Here is a 16,783-nt window from a genome sequence, read left to right on the forward strand (position 1 = left end):
TGGCAATGAGACTATGGAGATGTTTAGTACTTGCTTGTTTTTGGAGCGTACCTACGTAAGGGAATGGCAACACTTCGCTCTATCTAGATCGAACAATGTCCATTAAAAAGGGTGTCAACCTGGGAACCTGCATAAGCTGGGTTCGGAGAAAAATGATCTGCGATTAGCCGATCACGCGCAGATTCACCTTCGCGCTGCACTCAGTCGCTGACCCATTCTAGAATCTCCTACCACCGTAACTATTCAGGGTTACTTTTCTTTGGTCTGAGTACACTCGACCCACTGACAAGCAAGTGGTGTCTTTTTGAGGAATCACCAAAAATCGATTGAAAATGTGCACTGAGTATGCTTGCTCTCGCTTATAGTGTTATACATACGATATGACTTTGTTATCCAAGGTAGAATTTCCTACAACAAAACCTAGCAGTCACCGTTAATCACAGCAGCATAAAACACGCTTAAAGCAAAATTACTCCATACGTGATATTGTTATCGCTAATAGATCGTCTGTCTTCGTTGTTGGAGTATATTGCCTTAGCGTTTCATGCTCGATCCATGCGTAGCCAGTTAGTCACCTAATCAAGATTTCTTAACTAGCAGGAGGCAACAACTTGCCTCTTTCTGATGATTGGTTCTTGAATTCTAAATAAGTTTAGCGGGTCGTGTGCGTTCCGGGATTTTGACAACATGAACACAATCTGTACTTCTATTTTGGCATAAGGACCAAACGCCTTCGTAGCAAAGTAGCTTTGCCACCAAAATCTTTTCGGGCATCGCTGATAGTTTTATTTTTATCACCAGACTCTTTCTTTGTGCTAGCTTTAGGTTAAAATCGCAACGACAATACGGAACGGATAAATTTCAGGGGTTGCCACGAACCCTCTCACCGTCATCAAGTCGGTCCAACTCGACCTACTGCTGCGGTCACAGGCGATATCGTAGCGGTGCCATGAATGGATCTGATATTGCCGCGCTCGCCAAATACCAAAATCTTTTAGCTCAGTCACCAATTAACATGGGTAATGTTAGTAAAGATGACGCTCTATGTGTCATGTGGTAACTGTTGTTATAGCTAGTCTCGCCCATATGACGTGAAGAAGTTCAGGTTTTGTATTCATTTTATCTCAGTGTATTTTCCTCCACTGAGAAATTCTCAAATTGGCCAATAATTTCCACTGAGTCATGTAGAACTGCAGAAGTTAAAACTGTAAAAGTTTTATAAAGCCAAAAACGTCATTTGTTCTATTGTGGTCGTCGTGGGCGTCGTTGCGGCGGCAGTCTTGGATGCTTTCGTCGCCTTTGCCGACGGCGATTTGCGACACTGACCTCGTAACCGGTGTCATGTCAGCTAGTAACCAGGACAAGCGGGAGTCCATCGACATCGTGACTGGTAATCCGGTCTGTTTAAGAGACAAACGCTACCCTTTAATCGCCAATGTTGAGTGCTACTGCGAATCCTACAAAACGGACAGGTGATCTTGGCGAGGTCCTATATTAAGGCCGGGTACGAGTGAATATTGATGAGCCGAGACGCTTCCAAAATAGGAAAGAGAGAAGTCAAGCTGTTCAAGGGCGTTACCACGGGCTGAGCTCAAATGAATGACTGACTCGTTTCATCAATGTAAACATCGACATTACATCGCCGTTATAGGGGTCGTAATAGTTAAAATAACGCATGGCTTCTTTCAGTCGTTGACAGCATTTTATAGCGGCCCGTTGCTAGCGAAGTGTACTCAGCTGGCGTTAACAGGGATACATTGAGAGAAATAAGAGTTTGGTCGTCATGCGACGTTCGTGCATTGTGTAGCTATTGCCGCTAGTAGTCCCTGGACCATAGCTAAACGTACAGCGTCTCTATAGTTTACTTAGCAGGAGAAGTAAACTCAAAGCCAGTCTTCCTTCCTCTTGTTGGTTCTTCATCGGTTAGACAACGCAGAGCAAATATCTTCGTTTCATCATTCACTGCTCCTTCCGCGACCACCACAATCAGTAAGAATTTAACCACAGTTATCATCACACTACCAGCAATAGCTTAACACCAATTATGTGAGTATAGTACAAGCTCTTCTGTTATCCAATCTACAGGCAAGGAAGTATCAAGTAAAGCACTGATTTATCCAGTAGCGTATACAACGCGTTATGCTTCCTTTATGTGATGATAGACAGCAATATACGGCGGATGACGTTTGCTGATTTACATGATGTCGGATGCTGTTTCTTCCATTGGCGTATCGTTAAGCCAACGAGTAGGTCCTAAACGCGCGTCTGAGCCTAAGTAACTGTTCACTAGCGGTTATCCGCAGTACCTAACGGTATCGCCATGACTATCGTTTGTCAGTAATCGTGACAACAAAAAAACTTGCGTCCACTTAGCGCGGAGATACCAACGCGATGCGTACGTCGATCACGGTATACCCCGGATGCTATGCAGCGATACAGCGACCGGGACCTGATAAGGCTCCTTTCCGATGTTCCGTGTCCATTCCGTTAGTGCTTTACCCAGAGCGATGTTTGTGACATTATCACGCCGATACCTTTCGCGCTTTGTTACCACCTGTAGGTCAGTCTGGGAGGCCCGATAAGTCGACGCTTCGGGCGCGCTCCAGTCAGTCGGCTAGTCAGACAACAGACAGACAGGCGGACAAATAAACGCACGAATCGCCATAGGCGGCGTCGGCAAAGCACTGTGAAGCGCGTCAACGCCAGTAGTAACTGGCATTCGTTACGGGAGAGGCGGACTCACGAGAACTCGCCAGAACAGCCAACGACAGAAAGGGAGAGAAATTTGGATCTTGAATGGGCGAGAGGTATCAGGCTAAGGTTTCTGTGAGCAACTATCGTACCGCTGTATCCTGTAGTAGCTAGCAGCCGGACGGCTGTAGCCCAAAGTCGGAAGGAACTGGCTAGCTTCACAAGCAATAATCAGGGGCAGTTGATAATGCTACAGTAGGTCCGACTAGATTTTTGGTATAATTCGCTAAGGGAAGGGCTTCATGTGGTAAAATTCTCACTTTGGGTGGATTTTAGATGACGTAGAATAACTAGTAATGCAAAAGGACGGCAATCGGCTGTGCTAGAGGGGAAGGCATGCCAACAGAGATGGACGAGTTCGTATGTGTATTTACGATGTGATCGATGTAAAAGTGTATCAGACATGATAGCTCAGACACGCTGGCATTACGTAAAAGCATTTAAAGCTCCTGAAGTCTGAAAATCACACGGATATGATCGTATTTACACGGCGGCATGATTCAGCAAAATGCTACATTTAACGCCTGTCACAGTGTTTATATTAGATATAGACTAGTCGAAGAGAACGCCACATGACCAGATTTTATCCATAACTGCAAGCGGAACGGGGATGTACTATAATTTGTTGTGCAGTGAAGCAGAAAGAATTATCAGGTCTATTGGCAGAGGTAGGTTGCACTTGAGTTATCTGAATTATGCCTGATATAGACCAAAGGCTTAAACTACGTAGATCCACGAAGCTCTCAGCTGGATTTTTGCACCGTCGTCAGATCAGTCTGACAAGCGTATCAGCTTGTGATCACTAGAAAACCTGTTATCAACAGATCTATGAGAAGGAGAATGAAAATAATGGTAATAATAACTACCAGAACTAGGACAGAGATACATCGCCTTAACCCTTCTCTGTACAAACTTTGCCGAATTTTTTTAATGCATACTTGTTTGATTAGTGAAGCTCACTCCAATGGAGTCTCTGTTCATTGATTCTTGTTAATTTACTCGAAACAAACCGATTATATGCTGCTAGCGTGTTTTTTTTTTCTTATTTGTTCGCATAGTCACGGCCAATTTCATTATTGGCGCCCACTTTCTTGGGCAGCCCCATTGTCATAAACGTTATTTTAAGACCAAACGGCCAGATAGAGTTGGCGCATTAGCGAACGATCTGATTCAGTTGAAATATACTTTATTCAGACGTACCAGCCGTAAGGCCGTATCAGTCTGAAGTGACTGAGATCAACTAAAAGCTAAATGATAGATTCGTATAACAAAACTAGAACATTAAGGATAACGCACCACTTCTAAGACTACACGTGCCAGGGACCGTTCGGAAAATAGATGAGGTTGGAATAACGTTGCTGCTTAAAAACAGGCAGTCGTCAAGCAGTTGCCCTGGGCCGTCGTAACGCTGGGCGTTAGGAAATCGAATATTGTATTGCGAGACATTTTCCAGCGACCTGATCTTGCCGACTCACCACCATCCGATTGTTGGCCAAACGCAGCTATTCGCACAGTTATGTCATCTTGGCTGAATCCAGACATTGTAACCAGGCATCGGCATGGCCAACTGTTTCGCGACAAAAAAAACACGAGCATTTATCGTAAAAACAACGTTAGGTGTCAAATCAGGTGGGGCGCGAAAAGAATTTACAACGAAAAGGTAAACAAAACATTGACGGATGCTCATTTGTTTGCGATAATACCATCCCTTTCTGGGCCGGTACAACCAACGAATCCAGGCTGCGGCCGCTAGCATAAAGCCGTAGACAGCCGTATCGGGCCTTTGCAAGTGCTCCGTGCCCGTTCACATGATATGATCTAACTACAGTTAAACAAATACTCGTCGTAACCGAGCAATCCGGCGAGGCTAAATTATCCATTGCGTATAGTTAATTTAGAAAGAAATTTCGTTATTGCAAGCAGTAGCAATATTGTATCATGATACGCCAGCTGAGCGACCAACAAATACGGCACAATGCGACGACCTACTAACTATCGACAGTCGAAGCCATACTTGCAGACTCAATAATAAATCGAGCCGTAAAAGAGCTATCAGACACTGGAACAAACTCATTTTCCATCTTTCCTTTGTGGAATCAACCAACGGATCAACCTGTGTCTTCCACACACACCTCTAAAGTCTTCCAAGTCACCGGTCTGTCTGGTAAATTCCAACAGTCGCCAACCTCATCTGCTAGCTACTTCACTATTTACTTCCTCCTTATTCGACGCCCTTCGGTCTATATCGCTAGCCAATGGCAGCCAATGTCTCACTTCGGCTTTCATATTCCGCACCTTCCGTACAACGTTCCCTATCCTTACGTCCGATAAGGTTATTTCTCCCTATTGGTAGCTAACTTCTTTGCAGCATTGCTGATACTGTGTGGACAGAACTGAAGCAAATGGAGGCCAGTCGTCGTGAGGCTCTGTTCGCGTTTGTCCTTGGTTAGCGATTGAAGCGTAGTAAATAAATGCGTCTAGTATCGACTTCATTTATCCATATACATAACAGATTGAGCATAAGTAAACTATTCTCACCATGTGGTAATTTGTACACCACCGGTGTTTATAGCTGTTCATTCCTATCGGGTAGTGATGGAACTTAAGCTATAGGTGTTCATATGGAAATAAGCTTGGTGGCACGCAGAACTCTGGGCTGCTGGTCCAATAGGGAGGCCAGATGGATATGTTGAGAATTGCCCTTCGAAGAGGCGGTACAGGTTTGCAGCTTCTGCATTCTGCAGATGTTACACATAGTCTGAGGTTCGCATCTGAGTCTGCGTTTGTGATCTAGGTAACAGTGGTTGAATTAACGAGAAATAAAATGCTGTCTAGAAGTGATAGGATCATCGCGTAGTCTCTCGCTTTTCTTTACCTTAAACTACTTTTCCCAATGGACCTTCTGCCTATGCTGTCCTTCTTTCCGCTGCATCTCATAGAGTTATCTCCGTCGATTAACAATTGAAACGCCACCAACGACAGCGACGACAACAACAGCCTATCTCGAACTATTGGCGACGTCTAGCGGACAACTCATGAACAAGTGCTACTTCAGCTTTTGCTGCTGCCCGCGCTCACTGAGCTGTTCCACTGAAACAACTGATTGGCAGTCATAGCGGCGGAGCCACCGCCAACCGTCGCTGGCGGTTCGTTGCCGGCAAATCAGTGGCACTGTTTGATCGCGTTAGCGCACCGCTTGGCGTTATCCTCCCACCGCGCGACTCTGAATGCGTAGAGATACACCGCTCCAGTTGAGCACCAGAGCACCATATTATAGGAATAATAACAGCAGCAGCAGCAGCAGCAGCAATGACAGACCAAATCCGATGTATTGTTGTTGTTGTTGTTTAACCAAAACGCAATGCCAGACTTCGTTACGTAGTTCTCGCTTGCTACTAGTTGTAGCGGCGGCGGTAACACACATTTAACGTTTGGAGCTCCGGACCGTCGCGGAGGACTGGCGGTGCTCTGGCAATGTTCGTCCTGACTTCGGGGGGCTCCGGCCACTCGACCCGCTCCGGGTCAGCGGATTCGCTCATGAAGGAGACACCAACTGAACGAGACAGGCCTCAACTGAACATAACACACAAACGCACCGTATTTAGCGCGGAGGAATTCGTCATTTGTGTCGCATTGCGTTTCCGCTAACGGAACAAGACCTCCTGGCGGAGGTTCGCTTAACGATTCAACTCTTGACACAGTTGCAACGTAGTGCGATGTATCGCAGCGGTGAATTTCTCCGCCAAGGGAGCGCGCTGCTCTATCCATTAGATCCCTAATAATAATAATAATAATAATACATCACGATAGCTGAAGAAGTGTGGATAGCGCTTGCACTTTTCTTTGAGACGGAACAATGCGCCGCCTGCCAGTGAGCGAGTATTCTTATGGATTAAAATGATGTATTTATAGGTTTAGGTATATGCAGATTGTTACAGCTGATACTTTATAGGGGGGTTCGTTTGCGAGCAGTGATCGTTCTGTGATGATAGATACGAATGGGGTTTTGGAATCGATTTGTGCTTTTTCGGCTGTATAGGATTTAGCTTTCCAGCTTATGGTCAGTGACATTCGGTAGCTAGTAATCCATACGTATAAAGTTTTGAAATCATCCCTAACAAATTAATTGTAGCGCACGGACGCCATATGCCTTTTTGAATCGAAACTGCTCCTCGCTTCTTAGGGGAGAATTAACAAAATTTCAAATGTTTATTTCGTATCTAGCGTATATCTGTTTCAAACCAAGCGATTCAGTCTACTACCTGTACATCGATAATCGTTCGCGCTATATTCCTTGGAAGTCTCCGACGACTATTTCCGAGGCCTTGATTTTGAATTTTTTTACGCGCGCAAATTAGCTGCAAGTTTCTGTTGTTGTTGTTGTTGCAGCACCAATTAAACAACAATAACTGCTACTCTGGGAGCGCATCGGAACTGCGTTCCAAGCTGTGCCTTACTCATTGCAATGCTAACAAATCGACAAATTCGCCGAAAACGTAGTCAGCATCGATTGGCCGATTGAATGGATAACAATATATTAGGCTGTTACAAGGGAATCCCGCGGACTTTGAAATTACATAATTTTTTTAACTAGGTGCTACGAGCAAAAAAATTGGCTGATAAATAATCAAGCCGTCTAGAAACTTTAAATGAAAATCGATTGAGTTGACCTCAGACGAGACGAGTCCTGAAAAAACATTTTTTAATCTCAAAAATCAACACGCAGTGTTCAAGTTTTTATTTTTTCAGGACAGCGCCGCGAAAATTCCTTAGAGATTGATGAATACTTTAGGCAAGGTACCTACCTCATTGATAGTGCAAACGTATTAGGAACGGCGGGGGAGATCAGCGAAGGGATAACAAGATGCAGAGATGGGAATAACAACAACGCATTATTGCAATGGACAAGGCTTTTACTAACCTGGCTTTTTACAAAGCTTCTGTTTATGTGGGCCGAAATGATTATTTTACATGTAACGTGTTACAGAATCATAAGTTAAATATCAGAAACTGGGTGAAAAATGTTGGAAAATTGACTCTAGGCTAGTTGAAAATGTGTATAATGTATTCCGCATTCTGTGTGTAATGATTATGTGACAAAAACAAAAACGCGTGAACGCGAGAGCGCCAGAACCTTTAACACATATTAAGTCATCAGTCTTTCTTAAATTTCATAGATTCCCTTCAGAGAATATATATAATCGTGAAGAAAAAATATGTGCAAACTCTAGTGGCAATATTTCTAGCACCATTACAGGTATAGCTACTGTTAGTCGTATTAAAAGCGTTAGGCAGAAGATCGTCGAAATCAGTCGGCGAGGGAATTACTTCGAAAATAAGTTCGCTTGCAAATCAAAAGAATTGAATCACACAGGGCAGACTGATGTCTACCCGTAAGACTTAACAAACAAAGAATCCATTGTTAATAGCGATTGCTACGATTCTCAGAACGTTTTTGCGGTTGATTCGAATTTTTCCACCGTCCCACACGGCGCTTGGCCATACTTTTTAACAGAGATGGCAGTAGGACCGCTTAGTTTTAGCTTAATTATATATTAACTAAATATAATATATAAAAAATATATATAAAAAAATAAATATATAATAACTAATATATATATATATATATTTCTGGGATTTTTTAGTTGCCAGACTTTATTTGCAATGGCTCCCAGATCGGTGCGTTCACTGCGAGGACAGCTATTGTTCTGGTTGTAAACTAACCATATATTTGCCCCATACTTCTTATACTTTCAACGCAGATGACATATGTAGGCAAATGTATGACAACAGCTGCTGAGCATCTGCTGGTGTTGATAATGACATAACAAATGTGCCGTCTTTTTTGACCGCATAGGGTACCGTTAGGCTTTTCTGCCTTAACTCTAATTAACAATACTTGGCCTAGAATTGCAGATCTTAGCGCTTCGTAAGCGATGCTTAGTGAAGGTTTTCTATCAATACTTATAACATATTTAACGACATTATATCCGATGTGTGCTGGCTGGCTGGCTGGCTGGTTGGCTTATTCATCCGAAGCGAGATTGCCCTAAACATCAAAGTTTGTATTGTCTACAGTTACCGATAAGCTTTATCCGAATTTAAGAAACATGGAAAGATTCATTAATCTCGTATGCTTCGATGTGACTAGAACGTCTCTCGGCTCTTGTCCATGCGACGTATAAACAGATTACGCGAGAAGCCTACGTCTATCGACACTTCTGTGATATTTCCATAGGAACAAATTACGGGAGAAGGGGCGATTGGCCTGAATTGCTCCAATTGCTAACTAAAGTAGTTAATTTTGCAACTGTTTTTCCCTACGACATTCGAACTAAGTGTTCTTGGAACGAGCAAAACATGTATCAGAATTAGGTCAATACGATATCCTGGCCTGACCCGATAGTAGCTGTCAGGTTATAAAGGTCCCGCCGATTTCTCTCTAATAAACTGCAACAACGATTGTGGTATAACACTGGAAACAATAGAAAGAACAACGGCAAAGCTTTTCAAAGGTGAAGAGACAACCACGCATTGAACGAATAGGGCCGGCCCACCAACGCATCAACTTTATCGTTACAGACGAATCTCATCAAAGAATTTAACAGCAGGTGCGACTGCTTGCCTACGATGAAGGTACTACTAGGCAAAGACCGGATCACACAGATCAGACGCTAGTCGTACTTCAGTTGCCGCACCGTCTGTTCTGTTCTAAAATCTGAATGTAACAGAATTCAGCGCAGAAAAGAGCGTAGCGCTACCAACGTCAACATGATACAACAAAGCTACTATGACCACGGCCCATAAGTCAGTGCAGAGTGATTGAGACTCAACAAGAACTATATGAAAAGGTTCAGGAAGGCACAACACATCCCAGGTCAATACTGTTGTCCGAGCGAGAATGGCAGGATGCACGGAACCGAGGCCGAAGTGATATCCGTCAACAGAGAAGTAGCTGTGTGTAAACCCCCCGCTTCGCCATCGGGGTTGCCAAAACAGACGCGCGCAGTACCGCGGGCATAGGTACAAGTACGCTGCTACCATTCGGCTGAGACAAGTCACAGAAAAGCACAGACATCTCTTTTGCTATCTGTGTTTAGACGATCATCGTCTTTGTTATTACGCAAAAGGAAAGAGCACGATCATCATCACGCACAAGGGCTGAACGTAGCCCTCTTGTCAGGTAGGAATAACTTCATAATAACTGTTTTTTTTTTTTTAGCTATACGTATAAGTTGTGATTTTGTACACTATTGGCTTCAATGGGTGTGAAGCCACTGGTCCTGATCTCCGATTATCTGAGTTTCAGCAATGGGCGATAAAAGGACCAATTCGTTGCAATAATAGCGGAAATAGTACTTTTGGAATGATGTTGTCGCTGATTAGAAGATGTAGCTATACATCGTTAATAATTCGCCTTGCCCACGGAGGCGAAGCGGGCTCCAGTGATTTGATTGAGATTGAGATAATTAAAATAACAATTTTAATTACGCGCACCTTCAACCGTAGGTACGTATTTACTCAACGGTAGGGATGATAGGAAATTTAAATTCAAAACACAATAAATATAAAGTAGAGAAAAAAGAAGGACGGCTAAATTCAGGATACATTCTGTCAGAAAAAGTTAATGTGTAGAATTAGAGCAGCATTAGAATAGCCTTTCATTTGAATATATAAATTTATGAAAAAGGATAGGATCATTGCTTCCCTTAGTACGAAATTCAAGACACTGCAGTCATTTCATGCAGGAGTCAAGACTCCTTAAATATGAAAACATACTTATTGCTCATATCGTATATCGCATCTAGGAGCAATTTTAGCTGTTCCAGGTAAGAAAACTTCAGCTAAGAATACTGCGAATGGTTGGTTTGGATTCTTCGCTAGGTCCTATAATACAATGTTTTTAATGTTACATAGCTGGTTTAACGGCACTCTGCAAATCAATGTCAAGCATGACTGTCGCAGCTTCGATTGTTAGAGGCTCTTTTTTTTTTCCATAGAAAGCGCCTGTGACAATTTGATTGGTGCCTAGTCACGTGTTTCTATACTGACCGCTTACTTACCTTGACCTTTAATCTCCGGTGAAGTCGGAAATTGATAGCGCTCATGAAGTTTACTGTGTACACAAAAGAACCTTCAATAACACGATAAAAAAAGCAGAAGGTGTCGAAATTGTATCACCATTTACCCCAGCCTGTCTATAATGCAAGAATAATAATGTATGCCATCTATAATAAACTGTCGGCTTTTTGAAGGACATTTTTATTGCGTATACGATATAATAAGATTATAGGTTTCTTTTTTATTTTAGCTTAACACCGTTATTGGCCAAAAAAGGTAATAGTTTAAAAAGTGACAATAATGTCTACATAATCAAATCAATACAATATACAGTCGGGTTAATCTTTTATCGTCTGTAAAATACGATCAGGTTTTCGTTAGTGCAGGCTCCCATTCGATGCCACCCGCTGATATGTATTAGAAGCAGGTCAAAATCGAAGTTTGCGCTGAGCCTCAATTTGGCAGGTAGTAACATTTTGTGCAGAAGTCGGCACTCGGTTTCTTGACTTCCGTAGTGGGAAAGTGATCTCAAACGAGCTTAAGCTACTGCAGTTTTTATCAGATAGCCAATAAAAACATCTCTCTCTCTCTCTCTCTCTCTCTATATATATATATATATATATATATATAAAGAGAGAGAAAAAGAGATTTAGACAATCTCAAAAGCGTTGAGATATATTTTAACAACTTATAACCACTAAACAGCTGAAAATCTCGTACCTGGAAAAATCTGTACACCCTTCTATAAAGCAGTGGATATCAATACACCCTAACAACTATCTATGAAAAAAGATATTAGCACCTTCAGAAAGATCTGCCGAAGTAGCTTGTTAACTTCTGCGTGGAGGAGGGATTGTTTAACGATTGACTTAGATGACCTTAGAAACGCCGTGTGCGATGGGGCTCACAACAACTGGATGAATTACCGCTACGGCACTTTGGCCAACCAACCCATTGAAACAAGCCATTCCAACAATCGCCCCCAAAGCGTACCAGGGAAAAAAGGCGAGAATTGGAACGAGTTCTGGTAAACGGCAAGTTGGTCAAGGTAACTTTCTCGGTAAATATAAAGGATAAACTGCAAAAGCAGACAGACAAGCGAAAGCTCTGAGGTTTATTTGTAAAAAGACGAAATTTGTAAAAAAAATCTAAACAAATAAATGTAAGTGAAGAACTAGCACCGAACTAACTGGTTTTACCGAAGTTCACCCCCCTAACCTAACTGACAAATGAAAAACACACACCTGAAAGAAAACTAGCGACCTGGCAAGGTACTTCACGTACGTTTATCTGCATCCATTTTAACCGCTTTCACAAATCAGCAACTCATATTGTATGACAGGATGAAAATGGTAATAGTCTCTTCTCAACCTAACGGGTATAATAAAATCTTGCCAGTTTACTGACCATTTAGTTAGTCGTTGCAGCCACGATCCTTTAGGGATGTTTTAAATCAGGCTCATGATTATAGCTGCCTACAGGGTAGAAATGATACGTTGTTGTCGAAACGAATAGTGAACTGGACCATACAGGACGCGATATCCACATATCGTCATGACTCGTCAGTTGCCACCACATCAACCTAGACAACTTTAAGGAAATAGCTGGTATCCATGTAACTAATACATACATAGTACAGCCGGTGCATTGGGGAAACATGAAATCAAGAAGATCTACACACGTACACGTATACATATAAGAACATTTACAAAGATGGGAATGTCCATACGACGGTAGGTCATAGAATGATATCTCTATAATGACTGTTAACGATAATCATTCAGGTTGCATATCGACAAGGCGATAAAGGGCCGGCACAGTGAAAGCGGGGAACGTCACAATTTTCTATGTACCATACATTTGTTTGTTCTGTAGTTTTCGTGATACCTTTCCCATTGTATATTATGGTATTTATTGAAAATGATTAGACAGATAACTTAGGTGTAATAACAAAAGCAGATTTCATAACTTTGTTAAATAAACATTAATAAAAACCGTTAGTTTTCTCAAATCTAAATAAGCGGTTGAATAAGCACACAGGATATTACCGCCTGTAAAGATCTGGTCGCGCCTATGTTTTCTATTTATGACATGTACACCAGATGGCGCCACTGTATAAAAATCTTGTTATAGAGCGTAACGAATTTGTAACTAAATGTCTATATAAAGGCTGAACAGAAAGTTAAAGAAACCCATCTTTTATACAGTGGAACATAACGTACCACATCCTCAGCTCTATATCACTCTATACGAAGGCTATTATGATGAAATGTGCAAATCCTCTACGGGCCCCAGAGGGAACATGACCCACGGAAACGATATTACCTTGTTCAGCCGCCATCGTCATTACATGCGTCCACATACACGCTCTACCAGCGTATTACTTGGCGAGCGGAAGTTAGAAACCTTTGTTAGCTTGTGTTAGAGTCGTGAGACACGTTCAACATTAAGCCTTGTTTGTGAAGACAATGGCCCTACAGTGCTGTGATTTACAGTGACTGCGACTATAGACGATTAGCTTTGTGGTATCATTTACGGGAACATTACTTAATTACTTATCTGACCATTTGTCCGGACCGTCATTGTCATATATAGAGCTGATGAAAGGAAAAAGGTCTTTTGGCAGTTTGGGAATGTACATCTTACATCTGTAAAAATTATTATTTTATTGTATCCACATATATATATGTGTGTGGATACTATAAAAAATAGATATATGCTAAGACTTTCGTCCTACCCTGTAGATAATATTTCAACTATCCACATTACGTACGATATTTTTTCCAGTAAAGTTTCAAATGTTTTACGTTTCATACCTCAAGATACGCGGGCGGTGCGAACATAACTTTGCCATCGTGACATCGCCGGACTTTCCACCAATCGTCAGAATGGAACTCGAGCACCTCAAGACTTTCGCCTTTGCTCAGCCTCACGGTATCCATTACGCCTGGCTTTTGCTCGAGATCGTACGACGTATCGACCATAACCCGCGCGTACATCCGAGGGCCCCGGGCATTTTCGTCGCCTGCCATTGAGCCTCGAAAAATCGTCGTCTTCTGCCGTAAGCAGCTGCCGTTGCCTGGATTATCGTGCGTGTATGATACAACCAGGAAATTACGATGCACTAATGCGCTTACACCATGTAACAGGTACTAGTTGGCGAAATGCGTTTAGCTTTGCTCCAAGCCACCTCTAACTATGTTGATAAGCAGAGCTTATATGTCCTGCTACTGCCGTTGCTGCGAAAACACCTAGGTTGCGAAGCGGGCTGGTTGCCCGTGCCGCCGCACCTGTTTTATCTCCACGACCTTTTACCTCGTTCGACTGTCTCTGGCTTACTAATTCCTAGTGCGACCTAGCTACCCTGATGCAACGACTGATATGAAATTCTTCGTCCACTCTGGTTTTCGGCTGGTCCCGAAAGAAGCTTTTGTTCTTCTTTGATTTTTGTCAATTCTCCGATGCGGTGTCTAGCCGCTGAAAACAGCGCAGTTGGGCGCTGTTCCCAGCGTGCATCTCCACGACGTGCAGTGTCCACATCTCCGTCGGCATGACTCGGCGTATATTCAATTGGCCCGCTAGTGTCTTTCTACAGCCGTTTATTGCGAGCTGTTCGACTGAAGTACAGTCGAGCTCGCCCCTTTACGCGCATCACTCTTGGCGCCCTGGCCTGCCCGGCCAGAGCCCCATCACCCTTTAGCCAGTGGATACTGGTAAAAGCGTCCGGTGGCAGGTAATTCGGTTCCTGAAATAGCGAACAACAACGCCACAACAACAACAAAAAAAAGCTAAGAGAAACATTCCGTTACAAATAATGACTTAATTTTTTCTCTACCCTTTTTTCACTTCCATGAGAATGTGTTTCTATAACAATAAGTTCTATGAAGCTAAGAAACTGTACACATTTACATCACGGTGACCTTTCAAAAAATCTATGGTGTGCACTCTTCATTATGTCCAGGAAGATTTTCCTTTAGCATCTTGGCTAGCTTTATGGTGCTACATGAAAAACTGAGGTACAGTCAATGAAATCGCACAGAAATTGTCATAAATTGATAGATTAGCGACGGCTGCCTAGCCAGCAATCGTTCGCCTAAATGAACCATTTACCAAGACAGTTATTATACTATGTATGTTTCTAATTGTGTTTCTATCATCAAATTACGTCTCGCGATTAGGCGCCTGAATCAAGAACACAGTCAGTCGTCTAAAAGTACCCGCAAACAATAATGAAGAAATAATAACCACTGTCACAGTTGTTGCAGCTTCATTTTAAAGTGGCCCAGTGGGTCATACGGTGGCGCATATGGGTTTAATCCGCTCGATCATTGGCTGAATAATTCTGTTTTCCTACAAAGATTACTCAGTACTGCCTAGATTCATTCAGCTATCGACTACGAGTTATTTGTCTATCGTGATTATTTTCTTTCTTTTTTTGAAGGATTACTCCGAGCTAGTTTGACATGGCAGCATAACGCGTAATGAATATTTGTGTATCTGTTTGTGTGTGTGTGTTTTTATGAAGCATTCGGTGTATTTATTGAATTGTCCCCGTAAAGTACATTCGGTGCTTTAATAGCAACTAATAGCCTTGTGAAGTGTGCGAGTCCTGTGGGCGGATTCGCTTAAATTGTTATCAAGGTCGCTAATCGTGCGATGCGTTAAGGTCGTACATCTGAACGACTAATGGTTACGTATCCAAAAGGGTCGCATTATTAGCTCGGTCAGGATTTGATCCGAGGCCCGGATCGCAATTACGTCCACGGCGACTGTCACGGCAGCGAAACCAACTATCGAAGACCGCGAGCGATTCCATTGAACCAGGTAATTGGCTAACGTGGTATCTGTCAGCCGTCTTCTAAGTCTAGAGCGAGTTGCGACGACACTGGGTACCCTTTAATACGTTTCGCTTTACAAAGGTACTCTATTACCGTTCCAAAACGCTGTGGAGCGTCGTTCTGTATCTTTCCGAAGCTGAGAATAACAACTTTTAATTCCACCGTTTGTCGAACGGTTGTAGTCTATTCATTGATATGCGATTGGGAGCAGAGCTAGTAAACCCTTCCAGAGATCGAACTGCTGCTGTGGGTGTGTAAACCTATCTGGAAATAAACTACTGTTAACTCCGTATGATCAAAAAAAGCGTAAAATTAAAAACAAAAAAATGCACCAACAGACGCATTCCCATGAGAATAAGCCCTGAATTTCTATAAGCTGGAACATTAAATAGCAACTACACTCTGCTGGCGTATGGACGAAGAGATCGTAGAAACAATCGATTATTACAGTAGCATTCTGCCGTTCACGCGTAGTCGAGCGCTCCAACGGCCGTCGTCCATACTAACATCACATTATGTTAATATGGACCATAAGAAGACAACAGCTTTATTTGAAAAAAAATATATATACGAATTACAATGGACACGATCCTTCAGTCATTTGACTTGAATTGATTTGTAAACAATTGAGCTAATCGGTGTATTTAATGGGTCAGCATAGACATGAAAGCTCAAAGCCATGTCGGGGTTTCAGTTATACGTATATTCTCGATTCCCAACAGACGAAAGCACAGATGTGGGTCGAGAAAAGTTGGGTGCATGCCAACTGAACAATTAACAGCATATGTTGTAAACGCATACACTCGAAAAAAAATCAACATGCGTATTTTGGTACGATAAATTGCAAGATCAATCCACACAAGAATAGGTCACACCCTGTCATTGCTATATATTTAATAAGAATGGGGCGCTCTCTACCCCACTAAATCTCAATAATTAGTGAAAATAAAATTATTCCATAGATCACCCCACCAGCGATCTGCCGGGGTCACGTAAGCAGGATGAAAACGATGCTTAAACGCATACCACTTTACCATAAATGCATGTAAAAAAAACCTGACATATTTCAGCAATTATTTTCTTAACTGTGTTTATCATCCAAAAAAAAAAACTCCACTCTAATATACAATACA

General features: G+C 42.4%; 1 protein-coding gene across 19 annotated transcripts in view; it reads right to left on the reverse strand.

The window, feature by feature from the left end:
* The window catches only part of LOC111242816 (rho GTPase-activating protein 12-like), a 78,650-nt gene that overhangs the window by 29,728 nt on the left and 32,139 nt on the right, over positions 1–16,783 (reverse strand). For 13 of the 19 annotated variants that reach the window (XM_022787654.2, XM_022787656.2, XM_022787657.2 and 10 more), the window contains one exon: positions 13,629–14,557. In XM_022787654.2, coding sequence (XP_022643389.1) covers positions 13,629–13,844 — 216 coding nt within the window. In that variant the 5' untranslated portion in view covers positions 13,845–14,557. Of the gene's footprint in view, positions 1–119; positions 3,953–4,047; positions 5,967–10,814; positions 10,886–12,219; positions 13,461–13,628; positions 14,558–16,783 lie in introns of those variants that run through there. The other 6 variants (XM_086976600.1, XM_022787660.2, XM_022787661.2 and 3 more) reach the window with 5 other exon arrangements.

Source organism: Varroa destructor, unplaced genomic scaffold (assembly GCF_002443255.2).
Source record: "Varroa destructor unplaced genomic scaffold, Vdes_3.0 BEIS01000001.1, whole genome shotgun sequence".
In the NCBI taxonomy this organism is placed as follows: domain Eukaryota; kingdom Metazoa; phylum Arthropoda; class Arachnida; order Mesostigmata; family Varroidae; genus Varroa; species Varroa destructor.